The sequence below is a fragment of the Furipterus horrens genome, unplaced genomic scaffold, assembly GCF_987537825.1.
Source record: "Furipterus horrens unplaced genomic scaffold, mFurHor1.1.pri manual_scaffold_13, whole genome shotgun sequence".
Classification (NCBI taxonomy): domain Eukaryota; kingdom Metazoa; phylum Chordata; class Mammalia; order Chiroptera; family Furipteridae; genus Furipterus; species Furipterus horrens.
In genome coordinates this window covers 3,327,118-3,354,013 of record NW_028327183.1, presented here as the reverse complement: position 1 = coordinate 3,354,013, position 26,896 = coordinate 3,327,118, and the positions used below count along the sequence as shown (strand labels likewise).

Genomic DNA, 26,896 nt, shown 5'->3' with positions numbered 1-26,896 from the left:
ATGAGGGTGCTCAGACACATAAGGGAAGAAATGAAGGCTACACTAAGTTAAATTTTAAAAAATCCACAGGGAACCAGTAGTGAAGGGAAGGAAGTCAGGGTTCAAATCAATGATTTGGAACATAAGGAAGAAATAAACAGTCACCAGTACAGAATGAAGAAACAAGAATTCAAAAAAAAATGAAGATAAGATTCTGGGACATCGCCAAAAGTGCCAACATCTGAATCAGGGATGTCAGAAGGAGAAGAGGAAGAGCAAGAAATTGAAAAAAAAATAATGAAGGAAAACTTCCCTAATTTGGAAAAAGAAATAGACATACAAATCCAGGAGGCACAGAGAGTCCCAAACAAATTGGACCCAATGAGGACCACACCAAGACACATCATCATTAAAATGCCAAAGGTTAAAGATAAAGAGAGAATCTTAAAAGCAGCAAGAGAAAAGCAGAGAGTTACCTACAAAGGGGTGCCTATAAGGCTCTCAGCTGATTTCTCAAAAACTTTGCAGGCAAGAAGGGACTGGCAAGAAGTATTCAAGGTGATGAAAAGCAAGGACCTACAACTAAGATTACTCTGTCCAGCAAAGCTGTCATTTAGAATGGAAGGGCAGAGAAAGTGCTTCCCAGACAAGGTCAAGCTAGAGGAGCTCATCATCACCAAGCCATTATTATGAGATGTTAAAAGGACTTACTTAAGAAAAAGATCAAAATTATGAGCATTAAAATGACAACAAACTCTGCCTTTTGTCATCTAGTGGTTATGGATTGAATGATGCCTTTTAACCCTTTTCACCAAATCTGTTGCCCCCAGAACACAACAAGGATGCCAGCCCATTAAACCAAGCACGCCGTTGTCCGGGGACAGCCAACTGACCTGGAGTCCGCACGATCCTTCCCCATGTGGGAGGGCCACCCTCCCCTCCACACCCCCACTCCTATTAGGGATTTCTGGACCCAAGGGTAGGTAGGACGACGACCATGTCCAGCTTGAAGCAGCTAGAGGGGCACGAGACCTTCGCCCACTGTCCTTTATAAGATTACAAAGGGTCCTAATATTTGAGAAGGGGGGGATAGTTATTTTTTACGAACCATGGCTACGGACTTGGGGGGGGGATTGCTGGGGGAGGGAGTTGCTGGGTGGAGGGGAGCAAAGGGGAGAAAATTGGAACTGTTGTAACAATATAATCAATAAAAAACATTAAAAAAAAAAGACAACAAACTCACAACTATCAACAACTGAATCTAAAAAATACAAACAAAATCCAACTAAGCAAACCAGAACAGGAGCAGATCATAGGTGTGGGGGTCATTTGGAGGGTTATCAGCTGGGAGGGGGAAGGGGGAGAAACGGGGAAATGGTGCAGGGACTAAGAAGCATAATCGGTTCGTACAAAATAGACGGGGGGGAGTTAATATAGGAAAGGGTGAAGCCAAAGAACTTTCATGCACGACCCATGGACACGAACTAAGGGGGGTCGGATTGCTGGGGGTGGGCCGCAAAGGGAAAAAAATTGGGACAACTGTAACAGCATAATCAATAAAACATACTTAAGAGAAAGAATTTGGAATAGAATGTAGGAGGATGTTTGTGAGTCTTAAAACTTAATAGATTGTTAAAGAAGGTGGCAGGGTTTTTTGTTTTTAATTTTAATGGTTTCAAATCAGGAAAGAAGGGTGCTTTGTTTTGTTCTTAATGCATTTCCCCCTTAACATTCTCTGCAGGACCACTTCAAACTGATGTGCACGAATGCTATGATTTATAACAAGCCGGAGACCATTTATTATAAGGCTGCAAAGAAGCTGTTGCACTCGGGAATGAAAATTCTTAGCCAGGTAAAGAGAAGTCTTTGTCCTAAATAACAATTACTGTAAAACTTATATTCCTTTGTTCTCTTGGTCACAGTGATACATGTTCAACTCAGAACTGGTTTTATTGTATTTTAGGTAGATCATAGTAAGGTTGAAATAGTGCCCGAAAAAAAATTTAATATAGAGAAGAAAATTAAGCAGGAAGATTCTCCTTTTGAATTGATAAAAAGAAATATTCGTCTTCACTTGCAATTATTTATACGAGGCTCTTGAGTTGACACTCACCAGATAGACATTTGCTATGAAAGAATCATCAGCCTGAATTCCAGGATGAGGTTGGTGAGGTGAAGCAGGGGACCCCTTAGGAGGAAAGCTCCCCCCGCAGGGACGGAAGCTGGCGTCCTGGTGAGGCGCCGGAGCTCCTAGTAGAAAGAAAGAAAACGCACAAATGAGCAGTAACTGGGAAGATGGAAGCCCCCTCCGCGGCGAGCAGTCCCTCCCTGAAGGGCCAGCCTGGAGCCCGGGGAGGCACCGAGGTGGGAGAAGGGCGCGCAGAGGCGCAGACACCTCATTCCGCCGCGCACTCCGGGCAGACGCTGTAGGTGGTGGCAGAAAATTGGGTGGGTGTCCTCTGGGAGCAGGGGCCCGCGACAGTTCCCGAGGGGTAAGTTAAGGGGATCTTAGTGGGAGAAAAGGGGCGCTCCCAGGGTCAGTCCCATCTCTGAGGTCTCGCTCACAGCTCTGAGTGGGTGACAGCCCCGGACAGTTCTGCCCCCCCACCCCACCCCAGCCGGAGCCAGAGCCCCTACGAGGGGAAGGCTTGGCCTGCGCCCTCTGAGCTACCTGCTGGCAGTAGGTGCAGGGCCCGGTGGGGGGACCTGGCGCAGGAGCGCAGGGCAGGAGTGGGGTTCTGCCGAGAAGGACTGAGTGCGTGTAAGACAGCGAGGCGGAGAAAGGGCAGCGTGAAGGGCTTGAGCTCGGGCCGGGGGAGGAACGAGTCCCAGGTGCAGGTGGTGTTTCCGCCTGGAAGGGATCGCCTGCACCAGCCTCCCATGTACAGAGCCGCCTTGCGGTGCGCACGTCTGACTGGCTGTGCTGCAGGCCCCGGGAGGTTCTCGGGTCTGCTCGCTGGGCAAGGAGAACCGTTTGGACTGACGATGGCTCTCGCCCGCCTCTCATACGTAGACAGCATCAGTGCCCTCCTTTCCTAAAGACCCGAGAAACTTGGCGTGAGCCAGTGACCGTCCTTGGCGGAGTTTGCAGAGCAGGGGGAAGGGCAGACGCTCTTCCCAGCCTTGGCGGGAAGGCTCGGGGCACAGAACCCAGCCGTGCTCCGGGTTAAAGGCCTGCAGGTGCTGCGTGTTACTGCGTTTGAGGGCAGCTGCAGCCGCTTGTCGCCCGCAGTGTCTGCACTGAACTTGTGGGAGAACAGTTAAGTCGCAGGGATAGCGTATCCAAAGGAAACTTGCCGACGCCGGTGTACCACCGTTGCCATGATGTGTCGTCACTTGTCATCCTTAAGCCATGTCCTTACTAACGCGTGCGGAAGGGGCCGGCACCCCTTGAGCTTCACTGGGGCTGGGATGGCTGCAGGCGCAGGAACTCAGGTTTCTTCCCCGCTGTCCTTTTCTCTCTGTTCTCCGCCTTTTCTTCAGACCTCTTCCTGTTGAGGAGCCCTACCCATCCTGTGTCACGGCTTCCTGTTGACTGCTCTCTCCACCCCAGAGGGGAGGGACCCTTACCTCCGAGATCCTGAAGTGTTTAAATTTAGACCTTTTGAGTTAACTCCTCAAGTAGCAGCGCTCCCAGGAGAGCCCAGCACGCCCTCCCACGAGTGGTGTCTTTTAAAAGATAATCCTTGCGCGTGCTCAGTGTGAAGATTGTAGAGCAGTCTTTCATGATTTTTTTCAGCTGCACCCAAATAATGACAAGTGGTACACGTTATTTTTATAAAGAATGGACTTACGTAGACTGACCCTTCCGATCATCTAAATAAACCCGAGGATGCTGCGTCGTAACACAGACCAGCACAGGCCGTACTCTCTGCAGCACAACGGCTTTGGAATCGGGCTCCTCAGGGCTCGGGGCCCGGCTCTGTCTCGGGGCTGCTGTGCGGCCTCAGGCGGGCCACGGGCCCCTTCCTCCCGCGGAGTGGGCCATCGAGGGGCGTGGGGGCCCTCGGCCTGTGCGTCCTCACTGCTGTGACAGGGGCTGGGAAGCAGGGTGCCCGTTTGGAGACATTGCACCTACTGAGAAAGGAAGGCATTGCTTTCAGAGTGAAATTAAGGAAACCCAACTTTTTTCCATGAGCCAAAATGTTGAAAATTTATCTAATTGAATTATTTTAATTTTGTGCACGTAATGTTAGAAAAAAGAAACCCAAAATGTTCTTAATGTAGCTTCTGCTTTATAAATTCTCAAGTGGAGCTTCAAAGCTTGCCGAGAGCCCCGGGACCTAGGCCTGTTCTTGAGCACCTGCGCTGTGCCGCCTGGCCCGGGGGCTCGCGGGGGGAGATGAGCAGGCAGCGGCCTGGTGACATTCGCAAGGGGTCACACAAGTGGCCCGTGACAGTGACGAATCTTCACGCCTCCCTGGTATTTTCTAAGTATGTGTTAAAATGAGACATGTTTTTAAAAGTCAGATTGGCAGTTTTTAAAAAATTACACTATATTTGACAGGGATTCAGAGAAGCTTTCAGACACTAATACTGCTTTTCTGAAAGGGAGTTCGGCAGTAAGTATCAAAAGCCTTAAAAATACTCATTCCCTTTGACCTACTGTGTTTTCATTTTTAGGAATATATCCTAGAGAGAGAGATTTTTAGATTCCTAGATTATTTACAATAATACTCATGTGACTTGTATTTGTAATGGTGGAAACTTGGAAGTGATCTGAATGTCCAGTAGGAGGTTGTTAACTAAATCACAGTACACCAAATAGGATGAAATACTCCACAGTTATTAAGAACCTTATAAAGAACATTTAATGATATGGAGGGAAATGCTTATAATTTATTAAGTGAGAAAAGTCCTAGGACCGAAATATTGGGTATAATTCCCATTTCCTAATATGTATAATGCTTAGGAGAACACACTGGGGGAATTAGCCTCTCCACCCTGTTCCTCGCTAGATAATAAATTAGAAAGGGTTTTCTTTTCTCCTCTACCCACATCTTTGTCTACAATAAAATACATCACTTACTACTCTTAAGGGGACTTAAAATAAAAGTTCAGCAGAAACGACAAGGTCATGTTCCTGAGGCTCTTGAACCGCACAGCTAACATAGCCACAGGAGGCGAGTCCGGGTCTTAGTCCTGCTTCTGTGACCTCAGACGAGTCACTTAAGTGTTTCTGGACTACGATGTTCTTAGTTGAATGACCCCTGCTCCTTTCTGGTCCTTAGTTTCTCTTGTTCTGCAAAACCCTTCCCTGCTGTTGCCACTGTCGCCATGGGTCCCTGAGGAGCCTGCCCTCCATGTTTCATCCCGTGCAAGGCTCGGAGCTCAAAGGCAACAGTCGTCACTAGAACCTCAGGGCCTCAGCCGCAGCGAAAACTCCCCCGCGGCGGGGAATTAAGCACACGTGTCACGAGACAGAGACGGTGCCTTCGGTGGGGAGAACCACCACAGGCACTGGGAAGGAGGCTGGACTGGCCCTCGCCTTGGGTTCTCCCCAGGCGTATGGCTGCCCCCATTATCGGCGACCTTCCTGGGGTGCCAGACCGTAAGGAGGCGTCACGTGCTCATCCACATGCTGCAGGCTTTAAAAGCCTGATAATTCTTAAAATTCAAACGATACGCCATTCTGTTAAATATAAAATGTCAACATGCTATTAAACCAACTTTGACTTTTTAAACTCAGTGCTACAAAGGATACTTAGTCTTTATACATGTGTCCTCTTCTGTGAGCTTTTTGATGGTGCAGTAAAGTTCTAAAGCGTCCTCTGTGTCGGAAATTAGTCATCTGCACTGAAGGAATAGACGTGTCTGTCCTGGTTCCTAAGGAAGATACTCTTGGTATAATTACGTTTCCTTGTTTCTCTTCCCAAGTTAATCACGAGGTAAACACAAGCCCTGGGGAGGAAACAATGCGTTACTTCACACAGGAATGGCGACCATGCAGTAAGAGTACTGTGGGGTATTTTTAGGAGAGAATCCAGAGCCTGAAGCAGAGCATAGAGTTCATGGCTGACCTGCAGAAGAGCCGACAGCAGAAGGACAGAGCGGACGCCCCTCAGAGCGCGGAGGACAGCGGCTGCGGGCCTGCGGACGGGGACGGCGCGGGCGAGGCCGGCGCGCCGGCCTTCGTGGGCGCCAGCAAGGAAGGCAGGAGGTGCGGCCGTGGCGGGGTTGCGGTCGGGCCGGCCAGCGCCCGCCTGGGGGGCCCGGTCCTCGTCTGCGTGGCTGGCGGGTTCGGGTGTGAAGTCCCGTCCAGGGACGTGGTGCCGTCTTCCCACACGGCTCCAAGTGCGCGTGCTTATGGACCCATTTCAGAAGCCAGTCGGTTACCTTTAGGGACCCGTTGTCAGGGAGTCTGTTTCAGTAGGACTGTTTGTTCATGGCTGCGTCCCGTACAGCAGTGGTTCTCAACCTTCCCAAGGCCGCGACCCCTTACTACAGTGCCTCGTGTTGTGGTGGCCCCCAGCCATAACCAAAACAGAGTGATTCATCACAAAAACGACATGTAATGATATATGTGTTTTCCGATGGTCTTAGGCGACCCCTGTGAAAGTGTCGTTCGACCCCCAAAGGGGTCGCGCCCCACAGGTTGAGAACTGCTGCTGTAGAGGAAGCGAGAGAGCGTAGGGGGAGCTGTTCCGGAGCCGTGGCCGCCCCGGGACCCGGGCGTGTGTGCCCCCCGGGCAGCGGCCGGCAGGGCAGCCCCACTCCCACGGCTGACGGCCAGCCCTCCTGGGCGCCAGGGAGGGTTCCGGCAGCTCTGCCGCCACGGTGCGAAGACAGTAGACACGCGACAAGCGTTGGCCTCTCTCTAAGGTTTACACATTTTAAATGTATGTTTATTTTACACTTAAATATGAAAAGTCAGACTTTTAAAAAAAAATGCCTTCAAAATATATTCGTGCCAGGATTCATTTTTGTGGATGCACTAGAGAAAAATATTTAAGGTAAAGGCCACTGGACCCAAAGGGAGGGGACTGGCTGGTGTAGTCGTTTGCCTGTCTCTGCGCGCGTCCCGCCGGGGCCCTTCCCAGGCCTGAGGGGCCCAGTCTGACTTCCCAGTGCGTGTCTTCCCCTGGGCTGTGTTCGTGTCCGGGGTTCCCTTCCGCGCTTCCGCCTTACCTTCCTCTGTGCTCAGTGCCAGTGTGTGTTTTCAGGACAGACAGGGAGACGCTGGAAGATAAAGGGAGGAGCCGTAACCTGGAAAGAGAGCAGGAGCAGATCGACCGCATCGTGAAGGAGTCTGGAGGGAAGCTGAGCCGGCGTCTTGTGAACAGTCAGGTGACATCGCTCTCCTGTCCCCGTCCCCGTGCGCGTCAGTCAACCCACACCTGCCTTGGGGCGCCCGGTGCAGCGCTCCTTCGGAAGCTGACCCTCTAGTACTAGGGGTTTTCTGTTTCTTTGTCTTAGTGAAGTTAATGTGTTTTAAAATTGGAAAATGAACCACATATTTTATTTTAAACTTACAAGAACACACCCTCTGGCCTTTTGAAGTGTTAACACATTGGTTTTAAAACCAAGTGGATGAACAGGCGACTTCGGGCACGTCACCCCTCTCCTGGTCTTTAGTGCCCTCCTTCTTAAGCAGAGCAGGCAGAACGAGGCGGCCTGGCGGACCCACAGAGCTCGTTCCGACTCTGAGGTTTTCCCCGCCGTCATTTGGTCAGCCCGTCCGCGCCTGCGAGTACGGGGACAGGGGTGAACGTCGGCGCCTGAGGGCAGCGGGCCGGCCCCCGCTGATGCTAGCTTCCCTCAAGTGCTGCTCTGGGGTGCGATGCATGTACGCGATGGGTACACATCCATATGAAACCGTCCGTGCCATGTGAATGCTTTGGGTCCTTGCAGTGTGAGTTTGAAAGAAGAAAACCCGATGGAACCACGACGCTGGGACTCCTGCACCCCGTGGACCCCGTCATAGGAGGTGGGCTCACAGAACCGGACGGCGCGCGAACCTGCCGTTTGGCCGAGGGCGGTGACCGGGGCCGCGTGACGCAGCAGGCCCGTGCGTTGGTCAGCTGCTGTCTCAGCACCGATGACAAGCTTGGCTGGGCGTCATGGAGCCTGTGGGCCCAGCTGGCCCAGCTCTGCTTCACCCGAAAATCGTGCTGTGTAGATCCAGTTTTCTTTAAAATGCAGAGTCCTAGAACTTCAGACCCCCGTCAGCAGAGGCAGACAGCGAAGCCGTAAGTCCTCGCCCCGGCTTCAGGAGCCTGTGGTCTGTGCGCCGAGTCCCTGCCCCGGACCTCAGCCCAGGCGCCCGCACCTCAGTGAGCAGGACGCGCGTGGGCGCCGTGGGGCTCCCTTCTCAGTAACAGCGCCAGAGACCTAACACCGCCGTCCTGCAGTGCGGTCCGCGGGCCGTTTATAAAGGTGGGGGTTCGCTGCTTCCTAACTTCAGTTACGTTTTTAGTTTCTCAGGTGATACTCTATTGGAAATAGTTGAGGAAGTATTTTGAAATTTGATGTGATGCAGGAAATTCTGGTCATTCGTCTGAGAGGAGTCATCACGTGTTGTAAAGGCAGATGGGAGAGTGTTGATTTAGGCTGTAAATACCCGTTCTCCGTCTGCCGTGATGAGGGCCCTGGGGCTGCCAGGGTGACTGACGGCGGAGCCCCTGTACTTGAGGACATCGTCCCGGTCCTCACTGCTCACTGCGGTCCTCACTGCTCACTGCGGGCCAGGCGCGGCCTTGGGGCGTGGGGTGGGGCCGGGAGGGGCCGCCAGCAGGCTCCCGAGGGACGGGGCGGCCGTGCCTTCCTGCGTCTCAGGGCCCCGAGGCTCCCTTGGCCAGGTGGCGGTGAGGGAGGGAGGGACGCCCACGGAAGGGAGCCGCAGAGCACGGAGAGCCGGCGCCGCCCTTGCAGCGCTCCCGGGGGCTTTGCCCCGGAGGGAGAGGCGCCGCACTGTGTCCCGGGCAGAGCTCACTTGGGCTTCTCTGTGCCCTTACTGTGCCAGGGATCCCTGTGGTCTTGGGCCACAGAAACCACCCCTAGTTGAGAACATCGCTCTTTCCAGTGTCGCGGTGGGGACACCTGGGCGCCAGGACAGGCCGCCGGCACGACTCAGGTGACGCTGGGAGACGGCCCCTCCTTCTCTGTAGCCCGCGGTCTGCCCTCTGGCCCTGGTCTCTGCCCCTGCAGGCGTTAGCTGACTGGTGCGGCTGGCTGGGCTCCCCGGTTTCAGGTGGAAGGTACCCGACTACTTCTCACCGGTATCACCTGGTGGAGGGCCAGTGGCCGCGAGGACACCAGCTCGGGGCTGCTTCCTGCGAGGAGAGGAGGCCTGCTGGAGGGGTGGGGAGTAGCCGCTGTTGAGGGGCGATCCCAGTACGAAAGCCAGGACTCCAGTCCAGGAGAGCGGGCCCTGTGTCCGTGGGCATGGGCGTGGCCAAAGAGCACGTCTCCTCCTGGCACCACCGTGTCCGTTTCAGAGCCCCAGCGTCACAGGGCTGTGTTCCTGGTTTACGGAGGTCACGCCTATTGACTGTTTTAAGAGAGAGAGAGAGAAACATCAGTTTGTTGTTCCTCTTATTGATGCATCATTGGTTGCTTGTCATATGTGCCCTGACCAGGGATTGAACCTGCAACCTCGGTGTATCGGGGACGACACTCCAACCCACTGAGCTACTTGGCCAGGGCCCTGAGGGCACGTCTTTACAGGCTGTTCTTCCCTGTACACATTCCTTCTGACTATATCACAAGCTCTTGTCCTTAGTCGGGTTGTTTTCCCTTACTTGGTCTTTTACTGCCCCTTCCTACTGGTTTCCTTCCATTACACCATGAAGAGCCCCAGCGTTTTAATCTTTAAGGTGAGGTGCAGCATGATCATAAGGAGCCCCAGGGAGCAGTGGGGGGGAATGGGGGTGACCGGGCCGGGGTCCTGGCCACGTGCCTGCCTCTCTACGCTCAGTTCCTCATCTTAGAGACGGGGCCAGTCAGGGCCCCCCCCCCGAGCACGGCCCCGTCAGTGGCGTGGGGCTGCATGCCGCCCTCTGACCGCGCGGCCCTATGTTTCAGAGCCCGGCTACTGCCCCGTGAGGCTGGGCATGACCACGGGGCGGCTGCAGGCTGGAGTGAACACCCTGCAGGGGTTCAAGGAAGACAAAAGGAACAAAGCGACCCCAGGTGAGGCGCCCACTCGTGGCCGGGACCGCTCGGTGCATCACTCACGGGTGCACTTGCTGATACTTCTGCCACTCTAATTAGCTATTTTGTTAAATTCAGAAGAAACGGAAAAATTGGGTATTCGTATTCAAAATGAGCTTCTTTATTCCCTCCCCCCTTTGTGGGGGAAAAAGTCGCTGGAGTAGCGATTTCGTATAATCGTCTGTTTGGGGGGAAATAGCTACTGTAGATTTGGGTGCTAGGCGACAAGGTAGTAGAGTTGCAGACGGGCTCACAAGTGGATGTGTAGCACCCAGGCAGTGATCTTCGTCCGCAGTGTTGTACTTGAACTACGGGCCCTACAGCTCCTACGCACCGCACTACGACTCCACGTTTGCCAACATCAGCAAGGACGATTCCGATCTCATCTACTCCACCTACGGGGAGGAGGACTCTGATGTCCCCAGCGACTTCAGGTGCGTCACCAGCTCGCCGGCATTCTGAGCGCCGCGTTTTCACACACCCGATCTACCTGGGTGCCCCCGAAGGGTGCAGTCCAGGCTGCAGGTGTGAGTGGGGCGCGAGGCACCGGGTGGTCTCCAGGCGGGGAAGAGCCCCTCCGCCAGGAAGGAAAGGGGCGGAGCACGGCCCTCTGGCCTGAGCTCTTACTTTCCTTTGAGTGTCCCCAGCCTTTCCTGTCACTGACCTGTTCCACTGTTTCATCCTCTCGTGGTAACTTTGTCCCTGGTAAATAAGTCTGGGACTGCAGCGTCGGGCCTGGACAGACAGCTTTGCACCGGGGTGTGGGAACTGAGGGCGTCTGTGAGGACGGGGCTCTGACTTCCCGCCGCTGTCTTTCAGCATCCATGAGTTTCTGGCCACATGCCAGGACTACCCCTATGTCATGGCAGACAGCCTCCTGGACGTTCTAACCCAAGGAGGGCATTCTCGAGCGCTGCAGGACCTGGAGGCGGTAAGGATGCTTCTGAAGGCATGGGGTAGTTCATTGTCCGCGCTCCAGCATTAGTCATGCAGTGTTGGGAAATCGGGGGATTAGCGGGGGTGACAGCTGAGCCATTCCCCTGGAAGGACAGCCCAGCCGGGCGGGGACCGCGGGTGGAGGACAATGAACGGAAACACGCAGTGCGGGCACCAGGTCTGAGGCCAGGAGGCTGTCATCATCGCCTGGACGTGGGCTCCCAAGGCAGCCGGGGCTGTGCGCCCGCCCCAGACCGTGTCGGCCAGAACGCCGAGGGCGGCCTCTTCCTGCAGCTGCAGCGCGGGCGGCAGGGCCTCGCTGCTGTCTTCTCGTGACCCCTGCGAGCCAGCCCCAGCTCGGCGGGGCGGGGTTCCTGGTCTGGGGCCCCAGGGACGCTTGATTCAAAGACTAGAACCACGGGCGCTCCTTCTGCTGTGGAGGAGCTGGTCTCCAGAATGTCCTTGTCACCCCTGTTCGAGGACCCGTGTCTCTTGGGGGTCACAGCATCCTGGTGGCTGTGGCTAGGGTAGCCTTGCCTCTGCCCTCACCGGCCCGGACAACGCTGTGACGCCGGCTCCGCCGCGTTCTCACTGTGCCCTTCCCGTCCCCTCATCTGAGATCGTTAATGGGCCTGCACTAGAATTGAACAGCTTCCATGTGGCTGATGTGGCGACATATTTCAAATGGACAGTGTCTCTGCTCTGGGATCTAATGTTATTCTCAGAATTTATTCTAGAAAATAAGAAAAAAGTTATATATAAGGATATGTTGTTTATAATTTTAAAAAATTGGTTATTGGTAAGTAAATCACAGTGCAGCCTTTCAAGAAAAGATGACATTGTTACCGGCTTGTGAGCAAACCGCAGCCACCTGGTTATACGCATGCGCTGCCCCTCAGGACCCGGGTTGGGGGGGCCATCCTGCCCCCCGGCTCTCCAGTCTTCCACGGCGGCCCCTGCCATCTGAGAGGATCGCCTCTGAACACAGGACAGGCCCCAGAGTTCCTGCTTTGTCCTCATCAGAGACCTGTTGTTGAAAACAGACTATTTATCTTCTTAAGCTACAGCTGTGTAACTCACGCTACAGGTGGTAGCTTTTGGGTCAGGCTAGAATTACCCACCGTGAAGTCGCTAGTAGTAGATACTCTTGACTCGGAAGATACTCAAAAAATGCTAGTAATTATATCTGATTCACTTTTGGTTTAAAAAAAATTGTAGTCCCGTAGTCCATGTTCTTGTTTTCTCTATACCTTCTAATGGAAAGTTTCTCTTTATCCTTGCAGTCGTCACCTGAAGATGAAGGCCAGATCAGGACACACGACCCAGCAAAAGAAATGGAGGTGATTATGTTCTTTATAAAGAATATTTAAGTGGAGAAGGAGCTCAGAGACCTAAACGCTAAAGCTTTGCTTGAAAAGAGAAGCACTAAGTGCCCAGTGAGGTGCAGGACTGTTCCCTGCAGGGGCCGCCGTGGCAGCCGGGGCGGGTCCCAGGTCTGTGGGGGCGCAGGTTGGAGAGCTGGCACTGGGAGGCCGAGGGTCCCCTTGGGGCGAGGGTTCCGGCGACCCGGGTGTGAGGCACACGGGGCCCTTCTCGCACGTGCAGGGCTCAGAGCGGGTGACCGTGGGACCTGTGCAGTGCTGAGCGCTGAGGCTCTATCCCAGAACGCAGGCGCTGTGATATAGATTGTCGGGGGCGGTGGGGAGCTGGAGGCAGGGGACAGTGACCCGCCCTGGGGCTTGTACAAGCACAGAGGAAAAGATGGGGGACGGGGTGGGGCTGAGTGGGCGGGCGCGGCGCACCTGTGGCCCCGGATGCAGGGAGTGTGGGTCCATCCCCAGCGGGAGAGGCGGCAGGACAGGCCACACGTGGGGGACCGGCAGCTGAGGGAGGCACCGAGGGAGGGCGAGTGTCACTTGTAACCTTCATGCTTACCGTAACGTGGTGGTGACAGACACTTCGGGGGTTCAGCGATGGGAAAACTGGGGCGCTGAGGATCTGAGACCAGAGTAAGCCCTTCCCTGAGGGGACGGCACCTGAAGACACGAGATCAAGACAAGACAGTGCAGGTGTAGGTGGTGACGAGACTGCGTCCTTTCCAGCAGGTCACGTGCTTGGTGACGGGGCAAGAAGGCAAGAAACCTCACAACTAGAACGGGATAGGAAGGGAGCTGGGTGGGAAGTGCAGACCGAGAGGGCCAGGTGGCCTGACAGCTGTGCCCACGCCCCCGCCCGGGCACCATGCGCTGGCCGGGACGCCGAGGGCTCGGGCTGTCTGAGCTTGGAGCGCCGTCGCGAGGTCTGCACCTGTTCCCTGGGCTGATGGGATCCCAGAAAGCGGCACCGAGGTTATGGAAACTGAGTCTTTAAAGTTCCCGAACTACAAGCTCCACCTGCATTGGGATTTGTTTCTCCCGTGCGATACTGACAGCCTGAGTTTGGGGCCTGGTGGGGACCTGGGAGTGCCTCATGTGGGGGTGCAGGCGACCAGCCCGGGGGCCGTGGACTGGGAGCCTTCCCGGGCCCGGCGGCCCCAGGATGTGGTCACTGTCAGTGTAGAGCTGCTGGCCCGTGAAGCAGATGGTGCATTTTGTGTAAGACACGCCACTACCTCACCGAGTGGGGTGAGTCTATGGGTACTTTTCTGCCAGGCTTTGGGAATGGCGATTTTTACAGGCAGAATAGCTGGACCTGTAAACGCAGCCGTCTCACCGACGTCTCCCCCCAGCACTGCTGGGGGCGGTGGGCTCCAAGCAGTCCCTTTCCTTCCTTCGAAGCAGGGGGCAGAGATGGAGCCGGCGGGGCGCGCTGACGCCTGCGGCCAGGGCAGGCTCGCGGCACTGGACGTGGTGGCGGCCTTCGGCGCTCCGGCTGAAGTTTTCGACTCTGAAGGTGAGTGTCTCCGGAGGGGCTGGGACGAGCCACTGGCCGGGCTTCAGGGGCAGTAAGGCAAGCCTGCGCTCTCACCGGCCGGGGAGGAGAGCCAGTAAGCCCGCCGCCTGCGGTGCGGGGGTGCTTTCCTCAGCGCGCCCCGTCTCACCCCAGAAGCCGAAGTGTTCCAGAGGAAGCTGGACGAGACCACCCGGCTGCTCCGGGAGCTCCAGGAAGCCCAGAACGAGCGCCTGAGCGCCAGACCGCCCCCCAACACCATCTGCCTCCTGGGCCCCTCCTACAGGGAAATGCATCTCGGTACGCGGCGCCTCGGGGGCGGGGGGGCACGGAGCCTTGGCCTCTGTCTGCCTGCCTGTCCTCTAAAGACACTGCACTTCGGTCCCTGGAACCGTTTCATTTTGGTTTTGTTCCTTCTAGCCGAACAGGTGACCAATAACCTTAAAGAACTCGCCCAGCAGGTGACTCCAGGCGACGTCGTCAGCACGCACGGGGTTCGGAAAGCCATGGGCATCTCCGTCCCCTGCCCCATCGTGGGGCACAGCCTGGTGGATCTGACAGGAGGTGCGTGGCCGCCGCGCGGGGGCTGGTGGTGCTCACAGGGCCTGTAACGGGTGCCGCCGCTCGTGCTGCGCATGTGCAGACATTGAGGCTCGTTCCGCTTTGTCCCCAACTGAAGGTGTCACACGGTCACAGAGAGCGCTCCGTGATCAGCTGAGAGCGTGCGTCGTCCTCACCCGCCCCCGTGGGGAGGGCCATCAGCACCGCCCCTCTGGACGCTGCCTTTCCCTTCCCAGCCCTCTGTTTGTCCGGAGAAAAGGTGCTGAAGGGGGTCTCTCTTTCTTGCAGATGTTGAAGAAGCTAAAAAGACTGCTGTTGCCGAGTGTGAACCCCATGGGAGTTGAAGCCAACTGGTATCTGATTATATATTATGTACATATTTTTTCATTCTTAACTTGGAAATGCTTTTCACAAGATATTATTTGTAAATTGTGTTTTTAATTAAACTTTGGAACAATTAACTTTGATGCCTCAGAGACTGGACTTCTGTTGGGTAGCCAGGCCGACTGACCCTGGGACTATGAACTGGACGAGGCAGAGCAGCTCAGTTGCCCCTTGACCTTTCCTGATAACGAGTGCACAGCTCAGAGGTAGGGCAGCCTTCTTCGCGGCTGTCTGTTACAGGGAGCGCGTCCCACACATGGTTGAAATCCCTGTTTTCCACGTTTGCCACGGTCCCCATTAAAGAAACCAAATCGCTGACTTCCCAGGTGGTGTCTGATGAGCTCCTCACAAGTGGCCCCCGTGAGGACAGTGGCTTTGCTGGTGGCCACGCAGCTCAGAAAGCAGGGGGCGTGGCCGGGGTAGAGGGCTCTCTGGAGGCCAACAGCACTCCTGCCCCTTCCCCGCCTGTGTGGTCCCCAGCCCTGGCCCCAAGATGAGCGGGTGGTATCCACCCTTGAGCCTCAGATCTGCTTCGACCGAGCTAAGTTCAAGGCCAAGAAAACATCCCAAGTCAAGACATGCGGGTTCTCCATCCTGGTAACTTAATGTGTGAAAAGCTGAACCAAGTAGACACACTGGTACTTTGTAAAATGAACTGTAACATTTAAAACAAATGCTACAGACCTATGAATATTCAGTATACAGAAGAGCCCAAGGTTATTGGCATGTACCTTCTCAAAGCATATTTCTGCATTGACCTGTTCTGTGCACACGTACACAGCAGTCAGGGGTCTTCTTACCCATTAGGAAGTTTTCTTAAATAAACCAGCAAACTTGGGGGGGGGGGTGTTCACTGAAGTCTGAGGCTGCCTGAGTGCAAACTTCTAAGCAAGCCCTCAACCCAAAGGGAAAGAGATACTTGTCCTGTCATAGAACAAAAGGACACATGAAGAAATGGCTTGGTAATCAGAAAACATTTATAAGGTAAAACTGCAAGTGGCTTTTATGGTCAGTTACACACTTCGATCTGAGCATCGAAAACTTAGTCTTATTTGAGCACGGTGCTTTAAGGGGAAATAAAGAAAAATACGCTAATGGCAACCAATGTTTTAGACTCCCGATCAGGATTTCCATTGCCGAGAGAAAACAGTAACGAGTACTGCAGAGCAGCCACAGGCCCCGCTCAGGAGGCCCCGCACGCCGTGTTAGTGAGGCCCCGTCCTGACTGCCCGGGGGGCTCCGGCAGCCCCGCTCCCCACTGGCCCCGAAGGGCGCCCGCTGCAGGCCCGTCCTCCCCTGAACATGGCCCTCCAAGCTGCTGAAGGGAGGCTCCACCCCCCCCGCCAGCAGTCCTGCCGTGCAGTGTAGCCCCTTTACGCAGCAAGTCCTCGTGACTCACGCGTGCCCCCAGCCCCTGCGTGCAGGTCAGGACACGCCCCGCAGCGAGACTGGGCACAGGCCACTGGCCCTGGCCACGGACCCCAGGCAGACCTTACCACCAGGTCACCCTGCCTGCAGCCTTGAAGTCTGCATGGCTCTGTGTAATTTCAGGGGGTTCGTGGGTGACTTCCAGCCAGGAATCCCAGCTGTGCAGTGACAATCGCCTCACCTGTACGAGGGCTCTGGAGTGGCTCTGGAGCGGCTCTGGTCATGAGGCAGGAGGTCCGTTCAGCAAAGGACGGGCCGGTTGGCTAGTGCTCACCTTGGAATCTAGTGTGACTCCTTTGGATTCTGTTTGAGTGGAAACTCACAGATCCGGCTTTTTGCCCTTGCCTTGATTCATTTGGTCAGAGCGAGAACATCTCAGCCCCCGAGAGGGGTCAGCCGGTGAGGGGGCCTCCCCACGAGCCCTCACGTGCGCCCTGAGGACGGGGGTGGGGCCGGGCTGTGCCGCAGGAAAGGGGGGCGGAGGCCTGCAGGGGGTAGTCGGGGGAGGGCTGAGGAGTTGGTCGTGCCTGAGTTTTTAGGCTTTTTGTTTATTGCCCCTGATCTCGAAATGCTGGACTCAGAGTGGTCTGAAGCAGTGCCGCGGCCACACCCCCTCGCCGGCTGGCTCCGAGCCACATTCCGCAGGGCTGGGGTAATCCTGTAAGCTGACACTGGACAGTAGTCCTGCTTACGTGCCAGCGGGTAGCAAGGCGGAGAGGACGCAGGAGGAAGATGTTTGTCTAGCCTCTAAGACGTCATTAAAAAGGATAAGACCTCCATTAATAATGTATTCATTTAAAATAAACAGACGGCAGGCAGTCACACGTGTCTGCTGTGGCAGTCACACGTGTCTGCTGTGGTTTTCCCTCCCACCGACCCCACTGACGGGTCCGAAAGCCCTCGCCAGTCCTGCGTGCCAGCACCCCCGGGCAGGGAATGTAGGGTCCCCAGCCCACCCCACACACGGGGTCTCAGTCCTCCTGCCCCCAGAAAACGGGTTCCTCGTGCAGCTCCCAGCCACGCGGGGTTGTGTCTGGCCACACTCCAAGGCCTCCACAGCAGCCAGGATCTGGAGGGGACCTGAAACTCGAGGGGGCCTCGTCCCCGTGCCCGAGGCTGCGACCCTGACAGCAGCCGTGGGGAGGCTCTGGCTGCCTGGGCGTGGTGAGGCTCGGGGTCACCTGGAGCTGGGGGCTGGCACACGTGTCCAGGAAGTCCTCTTGTGCAAATCCAAGGAAGCCGTGCAAGCTGTCTGTCAGGACGTGGTGGTGGCCAGGCCCGTGGGTGGCCGGCGGGGGCTGAGTCCCCATCGGCTTGCTTTTGGGAAGGACGTGGCCTCGAGCCCGTCTGCCCCCGGCCCAGCAGCCCTCAGTTCAGCCCAGGCCCTGGAAACTTGGCAGCGTCAGTGCAGACGAAGTAAGTCCTCAGTTCCCCTTTGCCCTTGACGTTGATCAGGCCTCGGCACTCACAGGAATAGCCCAGTCCCTGCAGAATGGTGCACGTCTCTTCAGTCACCTGGGAGGGCGAGAAAGCGGAGCCTTTAGGAGCAGGAAGGACAGCTGTGACGGAGGGGCAGGGGACACCAGCCAGTGCGCAGCACACGTCGGGTTTCCCACCGGGATTCAGTGGCCGGGCCCCCAGCGGTTGGGTGCCCTCCGGGAAGGTCTCCCCCTTCGGTCACGCTCCCCATCCCCCGGCTGGGCCGTTACCTGGATCTTCCCAAGCTCCCCAGTGCTCTCCATCCTGCTGGCCACGTTGACTGTGTTGCCCCAGATGTCATACTGAGGCTTCCGGGCCCCGATCACCCCAGCGATCACAGGCCCGTGGTTTATGCCTGGAGACAACATTCACAGCCATCAGGTCCCAGAGGCCGCGCCGCAGGCTTCTGCCCCGTGTGGAGCGGGTGGGGGGCGGGGAGGGGCACGGAATTTACCCCCCACCACAGAGAGCACTGACAGGCCGACGAGAGGAAGGTGGGGGGTGGGAACAGTGCTCCCCAAGCCTGACGGGGATCGCGCTCTGCAGACCTGGCGGCACGGCCTCAGCCTGGGTGGCATCCATGGTTCTAGCATCTGCTCATCTCTTAGAACTCGGGCCCCGAGCAGGGCCCCGTCAGCTGACAGTGACGACGCGGGTGAGCCTCGCTCTCAGCGTGCCCAGTTACCCTGGCGGCTGTAAGCCTGCATCCCTACTAACACTAACGGGCGGGCGCTCCGGAAGCTTCCGCGGAGCCGGGCCTCACCGACGCGCAGGCGGAAGGAGTTGAAGGAGTGTCTGTTGATGCCATCCAGCTTGCTGGTCAGGGCCATGCTGAACTCCACCATGATGCCGATGTGGGCATGCTGCCGCTCCAGCTCCTGCGGGACAGAGCGCCGTGGCGGGTCGCGCCCGTCTGCCCGGGGTTAGATGGGTGCTGCAGAGCGCCCTGACCCGCTGTGCCATGCAGGCACGAGACCCACAGGGCCTCTGTCAGACGTGCCAGAGGCCCGTGCCCCCTCACCACTGACGCCTCCCTCACAGGTCAGGGCAGGGGCGGGGCCCCCTTGGAGGGGACAGGTCTGGGGATGAGTGGATTTCACACCTTGGGGGTTGGGGCGTGAGGCCACCAGACTGGCTGAGTACCTGGTGCTCATACTCAGAGGGGACGCTGAGCCCCGCAGCGGCCATGTAGGTGCTGCCGATGGTCTTGATCTTCTCCACGCTGCTGAACTTGGGCTTCAACAGCAGCTGCGGGGGCGGAGGGGTGGGGGGCAGCGGTGTCAGGACAGCAGCAGCGGCCCGGCCCAGATTCTGCGGGTGTGGGCGCCCGCTGCTGCTGATGTCGGAGCCTCATCCCAGTCCCCGCGGGCTCCCCCGCCCCTCCCGCCTGCAGGCCCTGACTGCCTGTCCTCCTGTCCCTCCCGTTCTCATCTGGTCTCTGGCTCTTGCTGAGCAGCAAGGGGGCAGCTCTATGGCAGCACGCACAGGAAACTCGGCTGCGTGGGCCGAGCTGGGGACGGCTCCTCTGCACAGACCCACAGCTCATCACAGCCAGCTGCCGGCTCAGACACGGAGGCTTGGCTGAATGAGCGCGCCACCGTGGCCCGTGCGTCCCCCAGCGCACAGACGCGGCCCGCCCGCCCGCCGGCACCTCGTCAAAGTCGGCGATGATCTCGTTGAGCAGCCGCAAGCACTCCAGCCCCTCCTTGTTGACGTCACACTCCGTGTAGAAGACTTTGAATTCCGGCACGGAGGCAAACATGACACACACGCAGTCATAAGATTGATGGTACCAGTCCTGGGCGGGGAGGGAAGGAATGGGCCTCAGGGCCACCCACCCGGCCTCTCGGGAGGGGCGGCTCCCTGCTGCGGGGGGCTCCTGGGAGGCGGGGGCCCGGCTGGCTGCCCCAGAGGCTCATCTCACGGGGTGGGGGCTTCACAAAGGGGGTTCTGAGTGAGGTGGTCAGGGAGGGTCTGGCTCAGGCTGGACTTTTGCTCTCAAATGTCCCGAGTCTGCAGAGCGGGGCTGAGGACCCCGCAGGTGGAAGGGAGCGATCAGGGGTCAGGTCCTCTGTCGGACACTCACTGCTGCGCAGAGCTGGTGGAGACGCACACGGGTCCATCACAGACGCCCGGCTTAGCAATGCCGGGCACACGTGACCCGTGACCATCCTGCCCAGCAAGTGCTGTGGGCCCCAACTTCAGGGCAAAACCCAAGGCCAGGAGGGCGGCGTCCGGTCCACCCAGGCTGCTGACTCTGTGTCCCTACAGCTCCCAGCTCCCACTGTCACCGGGGCTCACGCCCGAGGCCCAGACCCACGGGAAGCACTCGGCACTGCCACTGGGGCCCTCCACGCCACAGGATGGCGTGCCGGCCTCCTCTGCGCTCGGGCGGCCAGCCCCACACCCACCTCGTTCAGCTTGTCCCCGATGAAGTGGGCGGCCACGTGTGCAGGGAGGACGTTCTCCAGGAGAAGGCGGTTCACACTCTCCATGGTCTCAAACTCCTCGTGCTCCTTCTTGAACTTCTTCTTCCGCAGGCAGTCCAGGCGGCAGTAATAGTCAATCTGCAGACAGGGGGACAGCAGCGTCCCGGCCCCCGTGAGGGAGGGACACGGCCACCCAGCAGCCCGAGACCCTGCTCATCAGCGGTGCCCACCCTCTGCCCATGACAACACCTCCCTCAGGAAACAGCCTTAAAATCCCGGACGGCCAACAGCGGCTGGTTCTCAGGTGGCCCGTGGGTCACTCGGGTCCCAACCGGGGCTTCCCCACAGGACGCCGCTCCTGACGGGAGGCACTCGGCCCCACCGGCCCCTCTCCGCGTGGGGGGCAGGGCGCTCCCTGGTCTCACCTGTCTCGAAAGCATGAGGAGGGTGGCGTAGAAGAGGACCAGGTAGAAGCTGACCATGGTCTTCAGGTCCCGCCACAAACAGGGTGGGGAGCTGCTGCACGGGAAGGGGGGCAGGGGTCGTTTCCAGCCCCCACACACGGCGCACCCCCAGGGAAGGGCCACAGAGACAGCCGTCTCCGCTCCCCGCCCGGCGCTCCCACATGGTAAACAGACAGAAGGGAACTCCACACAGAGAAAAGGGTGGAGGGTGGACATTGGCTGGGAGGTGGGGCGGCCTCACTGCGGGGACAACTGAGCTTGTGGCCACGTCTGAAGAGAAAGCCCCAGGCAGCGCGGCCGCTGTGGGGGAGCCCGGGCTCCTGGCCGCAGGGCGGCGGCGGGCTGGCAGGAGTCGGCAGGGGCCAGCCAGACCCCCAGGGGCAGGTTTTCCTCTGGGGCCCCACATGCAGCCTTTCAGTTCATGGGGAGCTAGGCCCCTCCTCTCAACCCAGGGGCCCCGGGGCCCCGCCCGGGCGACAGGTGGAGCAGAGCAGGCACACCCGCCCTCCCCAGAGCTCGGGCGCAGGGCACAGCGAGGCTCCAGCTGAGGCCGCCGCCTCCCACCCCCAGACTGGCGCGCGGCCAGGTGGCCTCCGTGAGCGCCCGCCCGAGTCACACTCAGCTCAGAGCTGCAGACCTGGAGCCCCTCGGCTCCTTTGTCCCCGCGGTCCCCCACAGGTGTCCCCGCGGCTGGGGCCGTGGCTCGGAAGCCCCCGCACCGCAGCGTGAATTGACAGAAACAAAGGCGCTCCCAGGGGCCCGTCCCGACGGGCAGGAGGCGGGGCCTGCAGCGAGGGCTTGGGGCCCCACCTGCGGGTGGCGTTGGCCTCGGTGAGGTTACCCAGGCCCTGGGCGCAGCAGTCCCACCGCGCGCACTGGGAGACACTGAAGAGCACCAGGTAGGCCACCAAGGCCACTGTCAACAGCACGGCTTTCAACTCCAGGTTCATCCTCAGGAAGACGGAGCAGGCGACAAAGGCCAGGATGCAGCTGCAGGTGTAATACTGGGGAGACGGGTGTGAGTCACCCCACCACCTCTTGCCTCAGTCCTGCTGGCCCCCACTACCCACGCCCAGCACACACGCGCACACACACGCACACATACACGCACGCACACACACACAGAAACCTGCTCCTACCACCCACCCCCTGCTTTTTCTCGCTGTCCCCGCCCCTCCCCTTTCTGCCCTTTAGAGAACACCTCAAAATCAGCAGCCGCGCCCCTTGAAGTCCCACAGCCCTCATCCCACTGTGGCGCTTCCTGTGTCCACCTGCCTGGGGCCCAGTCCCAGCCCCACAACCTACGGCAACCTCCTAAGCCCACTTCCCCGGCATCTAAACGGAGACCCTCTGGGTGTCCCCGAGAGTGAGAGGTTGGGACACATGCACCAGCACGGGGCGCCCCCACCCGCACACCCTGGACCAAGCGTGCCAACACCCAGACCCCTGGGGTCTCCAGCGCAGCCCCACATGGGCCCCACCTGTCCTGGGAGCGGCTGGACCCGGCACTCACCTGGAGGGGCTCGCACGGGGTCCTCTCCCTGCTGCTCAGGGCCCTTAGGCTTGTCTCGTTCCCGGCCGGCAGCCCCCGCGCCTGGGAAGGCATCAACGGCTGCAGAGGAGACGGGTCCCGTGGGGGGGGGGGGGGTCAAGGGCCTGGGACTCCAGGACCTGCCAGGCCTGGCTCTAAGCCAGCCCAGAGCTGCTGCGTCCCAGCTCCCCACAGCGACTGTCAGCTGAGGGCTGGGGGGAGGAGTGTGTCAGACACCCCCTCACTGAGCTGCAGGCTGACACAGGCCAGAGGGGCTGGGATCAGCCCTCCCAGTGAGTCTCCTTCTCCGTAGGTGCCCCGGAGCGAGGTGGTCAGTCTTGAGTGCCCGGGCATGGCAGTGGGGACAGACCCTAACTCTAGATGTGGGGCCTGGGGGTACTGGCATGAATGGTCTGTGGCACAGAGCGTGTGATCATGCCGGAGGCAGGGGCTCCACATCCCCCAGCTTGGGCCCGGGACGGCTCCCGAGTCTGAGAGGGTGAAACGGGGCACCCTCAGGGGGCCGGGAAGAAAGGATGGAGTGTCTCTCTGGGGCCCAAAGCTCTAACTGGCCGCAGAACTTCCCAGGCCCGGCCTCAGGGCCCTGGAGAGGGTCACCCCACATGTGGCTTTCAGGCGACAGGAGTCTCAGATCTGGAGGCTCCCAGGGTCGGGACCGGCTCGCACCACCCAGGAGGCAGATACAGGGGTCTGTCTTTACGCGCCCAGGACCCACCAGGTTGACGATGGCAACGGTGAGCAGGCTGCCGATGGTCAGGACGGCCAGGGACAGGCGCAGCAGCGGGCGGGTCTCCACCCTCTCGGAGATGGCCCGGAGCGTTCCCCAGGCTGGGCAGTGCTTCTGTGAAAGCACAGGGTCCGGTCAGCCAGCTCCAGCCCCAGACAGGAGGGGTGCCTGCAGCCCGAGGGCCCAGCGACGTGGGAGCCCCCGGAAGCCCGGCACACTGCAGGGCACAGACAGAGGGGCACGCAGACCCTTGGGGCCACGGACAGCTACACCGCTGGGGGCCCACCGGCAGGCTGGGGGTAGCAGAACCCTCAGGAGAAGCGTCGGAGCACTGACTGTCCTCGGGACCGGAGGGGCTCAGATGGGCAGAGCCCACCGGGGAGGGGGGCGGTCCGGGAGGCAGCAGATGACACCTCCACAGCCCCAACGCCCATGGGCCCAGTGGGTGCTCCGTCCGCAGCATCCCCACTCACCAGGAGCGCATCAGCATAGCACAGGCCCAGCACAAGCACCAGCACGCAGGCCACCAGCCCGAAGGACACTGCCAGAGCCGCCGTCCTGGGGACGAGGGAACAGCCTAAGCTCCGGGGCCTCGCCTGTGCAGGGCTAAGCCACAGACACGTCCCTGACCCCTCCCAGAACCCCAGGTCTCAGGCGCGTGGTCCCCCTCAGCCCCCCTCAAGCTGCTGTTCTGCACTCCGCCAAGGGCCCTTTGAAAACTGGTCCGGCTGCCCCGCTGACAGCACACCAGGCCCAGACCAGCCTCACGTCCCCCCTTCCGGGCCAAGGAGATGGGAAACGAGGCTCGGGCCCCTGGCCCCCTCCTGGTATAAACGCGTGCCCCTTCTGTCTTTAGGAAGCACATCCCACCCCGCAGCGCTAGTGGACCTGGGGCCTAACCGCCCTTCCAGAACCAGCAGGCGGCTGACCGCCCTCCCTCCGCCACTGGGCCCTCACGCCCCGTCCCCGCCCAGAAGCGTGCCTCTCAGGGGGGCGCACCGGCGTGAGCCTCAGTTCCCCAGCCGAGAGGGCAAGGGGGGCAGAGCCGACAGCAGAGGCAGGAGCCACACAGAGAGCAGGTGGCTTGGAAGGAGGGAGGCTTCTGGGAGCCGGGAGGCCTGCAGCTCCAGGGAGCCAACACTCAGTCACAGGTGTGGGGGACCCCGAGGCCTGAGGTCTACCCGCCCGAGCCCAGCAGGCCTCACCGTCCCGCCCTCCCGCACTGACCTGGGCATCAGCAGGGCGTGCACCAGCAGGATGCAGACAAACACAAAGCCAGCACAGGCGAAGTAGTGGCGGACCCCGCGGATGGGCGCCAGGCGGTACTGGGGGCGACAGAGACCGTGAGGCCAGCCAGGGCCGCTGCTCTGTGCCCTTCTCAGGCAGGGGCTCAAGTTCATCGCCTTGAAAACCCTCACTCACACCCTCTCTGCACTGCAGGTCAGGACGTCCCATCGTCATGGACAGACGGACGACCTGCACTTGTTCCCCTTTGGTGTTTAGAGGCCACACCTTCCCCTCCCCCACCCTGCCCGGGGCTCCCACTAGATCTCCGAGGTCCCTGAGAAGCCCAGGGCCCAAGTCTGCAGCCAGGAACCAAATCTGGACTCCAGAGCTGCTGCAACGGGGGCTGCTGGGGGCCCGTCCTCACCCCAAGCTGAGCAGTAAGGCGGGGCAGAGCCTCAGAGTTCCCCACCACCTCTGAACAGCTCTGGGGGCCCCTGGCCTGCACCCCGCGCCCCACCCCAGGCCTTGGAGCCCCCCTTCCTGGGACTGCGCAGGGCCCTCACCTCCCGCTCGAAGCCTTTCTCCAGGAAGATGGATCCGAACGTGTGGAAGTCCTCGGACTTGGAGCAGCAGGGCCTGTGGGGTGGCAGGTACGGGCTGGGGGGGGGGGCAGGGGGAGGGCGCAGGGGGGGCCCCACTCCAGGAGATAGCACCGGGGAGGGGACTAGTTCCCACGGACCCAGGGATGGGGCTGGGGCTGGAGCTGGGTCACTGGTGGGCCTGGCCGCATGGGGGGCCCCATTCGAGGGGGGCAGAGCAAGCAGAGGTCTAGGACCCTCACCTCGTGGAGCTGAGCCCCTCGATGGCCGACAGCATCTCCCCGTCATCTGATTCGTCCTCCGACCGTCCCTTGGGGGATGCGCTTCTGGAATCGAGACACACACAGGTATCACCCCAGGGCGCACATCGCTGTGCAGTGGAGCCTTGTGCGGGACGGTGAAGGGACAGGCAGGTCCCACTGGGGCCCAGCTGGCTGGCAGCCCAGCAAGAAGCAGAGGGTAGAGCCAGCCCCTCACACCAACCCTTCTGATGCTGCTACCGGGCGGGCACACGACAGGCACTCGGTCGCTGTGCAGGTCTGGCTTCTGGGAACGCTCTGAGCTGAGCCATGGCACAGCCCATGGTCAGAACTGGCCTCACAGCTGCCCTCCTTGGCAGAGGCTGGTCAGGGCAGCCTGCCTGGAGGAGGTGACTGGGACAGGACTTCGCCAGAACGGCAGGCCACATTTTGACAGGGGAGGGGACTGCACACCTACCTGTCAGGGGCCCGGTGGCGCCGCAGGGGCATGGCCTGGAAGGGAGAAGAGACTGTTACTCTCCAGAATGTGGGGCCGATAGTCCGTCATGGGTCCGGGTCTATTGTCACGGGTCTGGGTCTCTTATCTCAGGTACAAGGGCAGGGTGCCAGGGACTATTCCAACTGCAGACATCCTGAACCAACGCTGAACTCGTCTGGGGACTGAGGGGGACAGAGGCGTCCCAGCCACCCGGGAGCATCACCCACACGCCTTCACATCCCCAGGAAGGAGGCAGGGCAGAAACCGGGCCCGTTTCCCAGGTGGAGCGAGTGAGGTCAGCGGGAAGGATGCACAGCACAGGCTCTGCTGTCCCCTTTGGAAGGCACCCCAGTGCCCAGCTCCCCGGAGGACGGGTCCTACCTTGGGCCTCCGGCTGAGGGGCACAGGGGTCTCACTGCTGCTCTCGCTGTCTCGATGGTTGAGGTGGGCAAAGGGCCGCGCAGCCCCCCAGGACTCGAGGTAGCGGGTCATGCGCAAGGACGCCCGCATCTTCAGGGCCGCGTCCCCCTTGGGCTTGTGCAGGTGCTGGCTGGGCGGGGGCGCCTGCTGGCTCTGTGGGCAGACACACGGCCTGTCCCACCGCCGCCCTCCGGACCCCGAAACACAGCGCTGCCCGGACTGAGTGGCGCACCCGGCTGCTGGTTCTGCAGTCCTGGGGGGCTGGCTGCAGGCCTGGGTGCCCCTGGCTGGGCTGCAGGGATGGCCCCAACCTGGGGACCGGCCCTCTGCGCTACAGGAGCAGACTAGTCACACACCCAGGCACAGCTCTCGCTCCTGCGTCCCCGCCTCCCCAGGGACAGGTCCTGAGCCCTAAGGCCCCACTTGCCCTCCTGGGAGCCAGACATTGTCCTTGGGTCTTCCCCGTGAAGGCACCCTGGGGAGATGGGCCCAGGGAAGCCATAGGCATCTGACCCTGCCCTCCCACATGTGGCTCGCACATGTCTTTCCTGTGGGGACCAGCCAGGAGGAAGAGGGGTGGAGACACACAGAGAGACACCCCACCAAGGGGCCACCCCTCACCCCCTGGGGCAGCATTTTAGGGGTTTCCCACTTGTGTGGCCCCCAAACCACAACACAGGTCCATCACCTGCCACGTGCCTGCTGGGGCCATGCCAGGGAGGCAGTGGCTTAGCCAGGCCCTAAATGAGGGCCCAGCTCTGCCGCCTCCTCTGGGGTCCCACCCCCAACACCACACCTTGGACCTTCCCTGGCTGGGGAGACCAGGCAGGACTGGAGAAGGGGGAGGATGAGAAAGACCCCCAAGTCTACCAGAAGCAAGCTTGGGCCATCCTGAGGCCTCTTGAGCTCCGCTCCCCCTGACATAACTGCCC

At 59.4% G+C, this 26,896-nt stretch overlaps 2 protein-coding genes across 2 annotated transcripts in view; one reads left to right on the top strand and one right to left on the bottom strand.

Moving 5' to 3' along the window:
• The window catches only part of BRD7 (bromodomain containing 7), a 29,384-nt gene extending 14,406 nt beyond the window's left edge, over positions 1 to 14,978 (top strand). Inside the window, exons 7-18 of the mRNA XM_090260929.1 lie at positions 1,721 to 1,831; positions 5,955 to 6,139; positions 7,143 to 7,266; positions 7,831 to 7,906; positions 10,003 to 10,110; positions 10,427 to 10,565; positions 10,951 to 11,062; positions 12,351 to 12,407; positions 13,845 to 13,959; positions 14,113 to 14,256; positions 14,377 to 14,520; positions 14,806 to 14,978. Of these exons, the coding sequence (XP_090117055.1) occupies positions 1,721 to 1,831; positions 5,955 to 6,139; positions 7,143 to 7,266; positions 7,831 to 7,906; positions 10,003 to 10,110; positions 10,427 to 10,565; positions 10,951 to 11,062; positions 12,351 to 12,407; positions 13,845 to 13,959; positions 14,113 to 14,256; positions 14,377 to 14,520; positions 14,806 to 14,861 (1,371 nt within the window). The 3' untranslated portion in view covers positions 14,862 to 14,978. The remainder of the gene's footprint in view (positions 1 to 1,720; positions 1,832 to 5,954; positions 6,140 to 7,142; positions 7,267 to 7,830; positions 7,907 to 10,002; positions 10,111 to 10,426; positions 10,566 to 10,950; positions 11,063 to 12,350; positions 12,408 to 13,844; positions 13,960 to 14,112; positions 14,257 to 14,376; positions 14,521 to 14,805) is intronic.
• A 2,192-nt stretch (positions 14,979 to 17,170) lies between these two features.
• ADCY7 (adenylate cyclase 7) overlaps positions 17,171 to 26,896 on the bottom strand; it is a 30,145-nt gene continuing 20,419 nt past the window's right edge. The window contains exons 11-26 of the mRNA XM_090261460.1: positions 25,926 to 26,117; positions 25,524 to 25,558; positions 25,049 to 25,132; positions 24,771 to 24,843; positions 24,208 to 24,305; positions 23,454 to 23,538; positions 22,969 to 23,094; positions 22,215 to 22,313; positions 21,512 to 21,705; positions 20,663 to 20,753; positions 20,220 to 20,375; positions 19,460 to 19,606; positions 18,966 to 19,056; positions 18,572 to 18,715; positions 18,039 to 18,163; positions 17,171 to 17,844 (exon numbers count right to left, since the gene is read on the bottom strand). Coding sequence (XP_090117586.1) covers positions 17,698 to 17,844; positions 18,039 to 18,163; positions 18,572 to 18,715; positions 18,966 to 19,056; positions 19,460 to 19,606; positions 20,220 to 20,375; positions 20,663 to 20,753; positions 21,512 to 21,705; positions 22,215 to 22,313; positions 22,969 to 23,094; positions 23,454 to 23,538; positions 24,208 to 24,305; positions 24,771 to 24,843; positions 25,049 to 25,132; positions 25,524 to 25,558; positions 25,926 to 26,117 — 1,887 coding nt within the window. The 3' untranslated portion in view covers positions 17,171 to 17,697. The remainder of the gene's footprint in view (positions 17,845 to 18,038; positions 18,164 to 18,571; positions 18,716 to 18,965; positions 19,057 to 19,459; positions 19,607 to 20,219; positions 20,376 to 20,662; positions 20,754 to 21,511; positions 21,706 to 22,214; positions 22,314 to 22,968; positions 23,095 to 23,453; positions 23,539 to 24,207; positions 24,306 to 24,770; positions 24,844 to 25,048; positions 25,133 to 25,523; positions 25,559 to 25,925; positions 26,118 to 26,896) is intronic.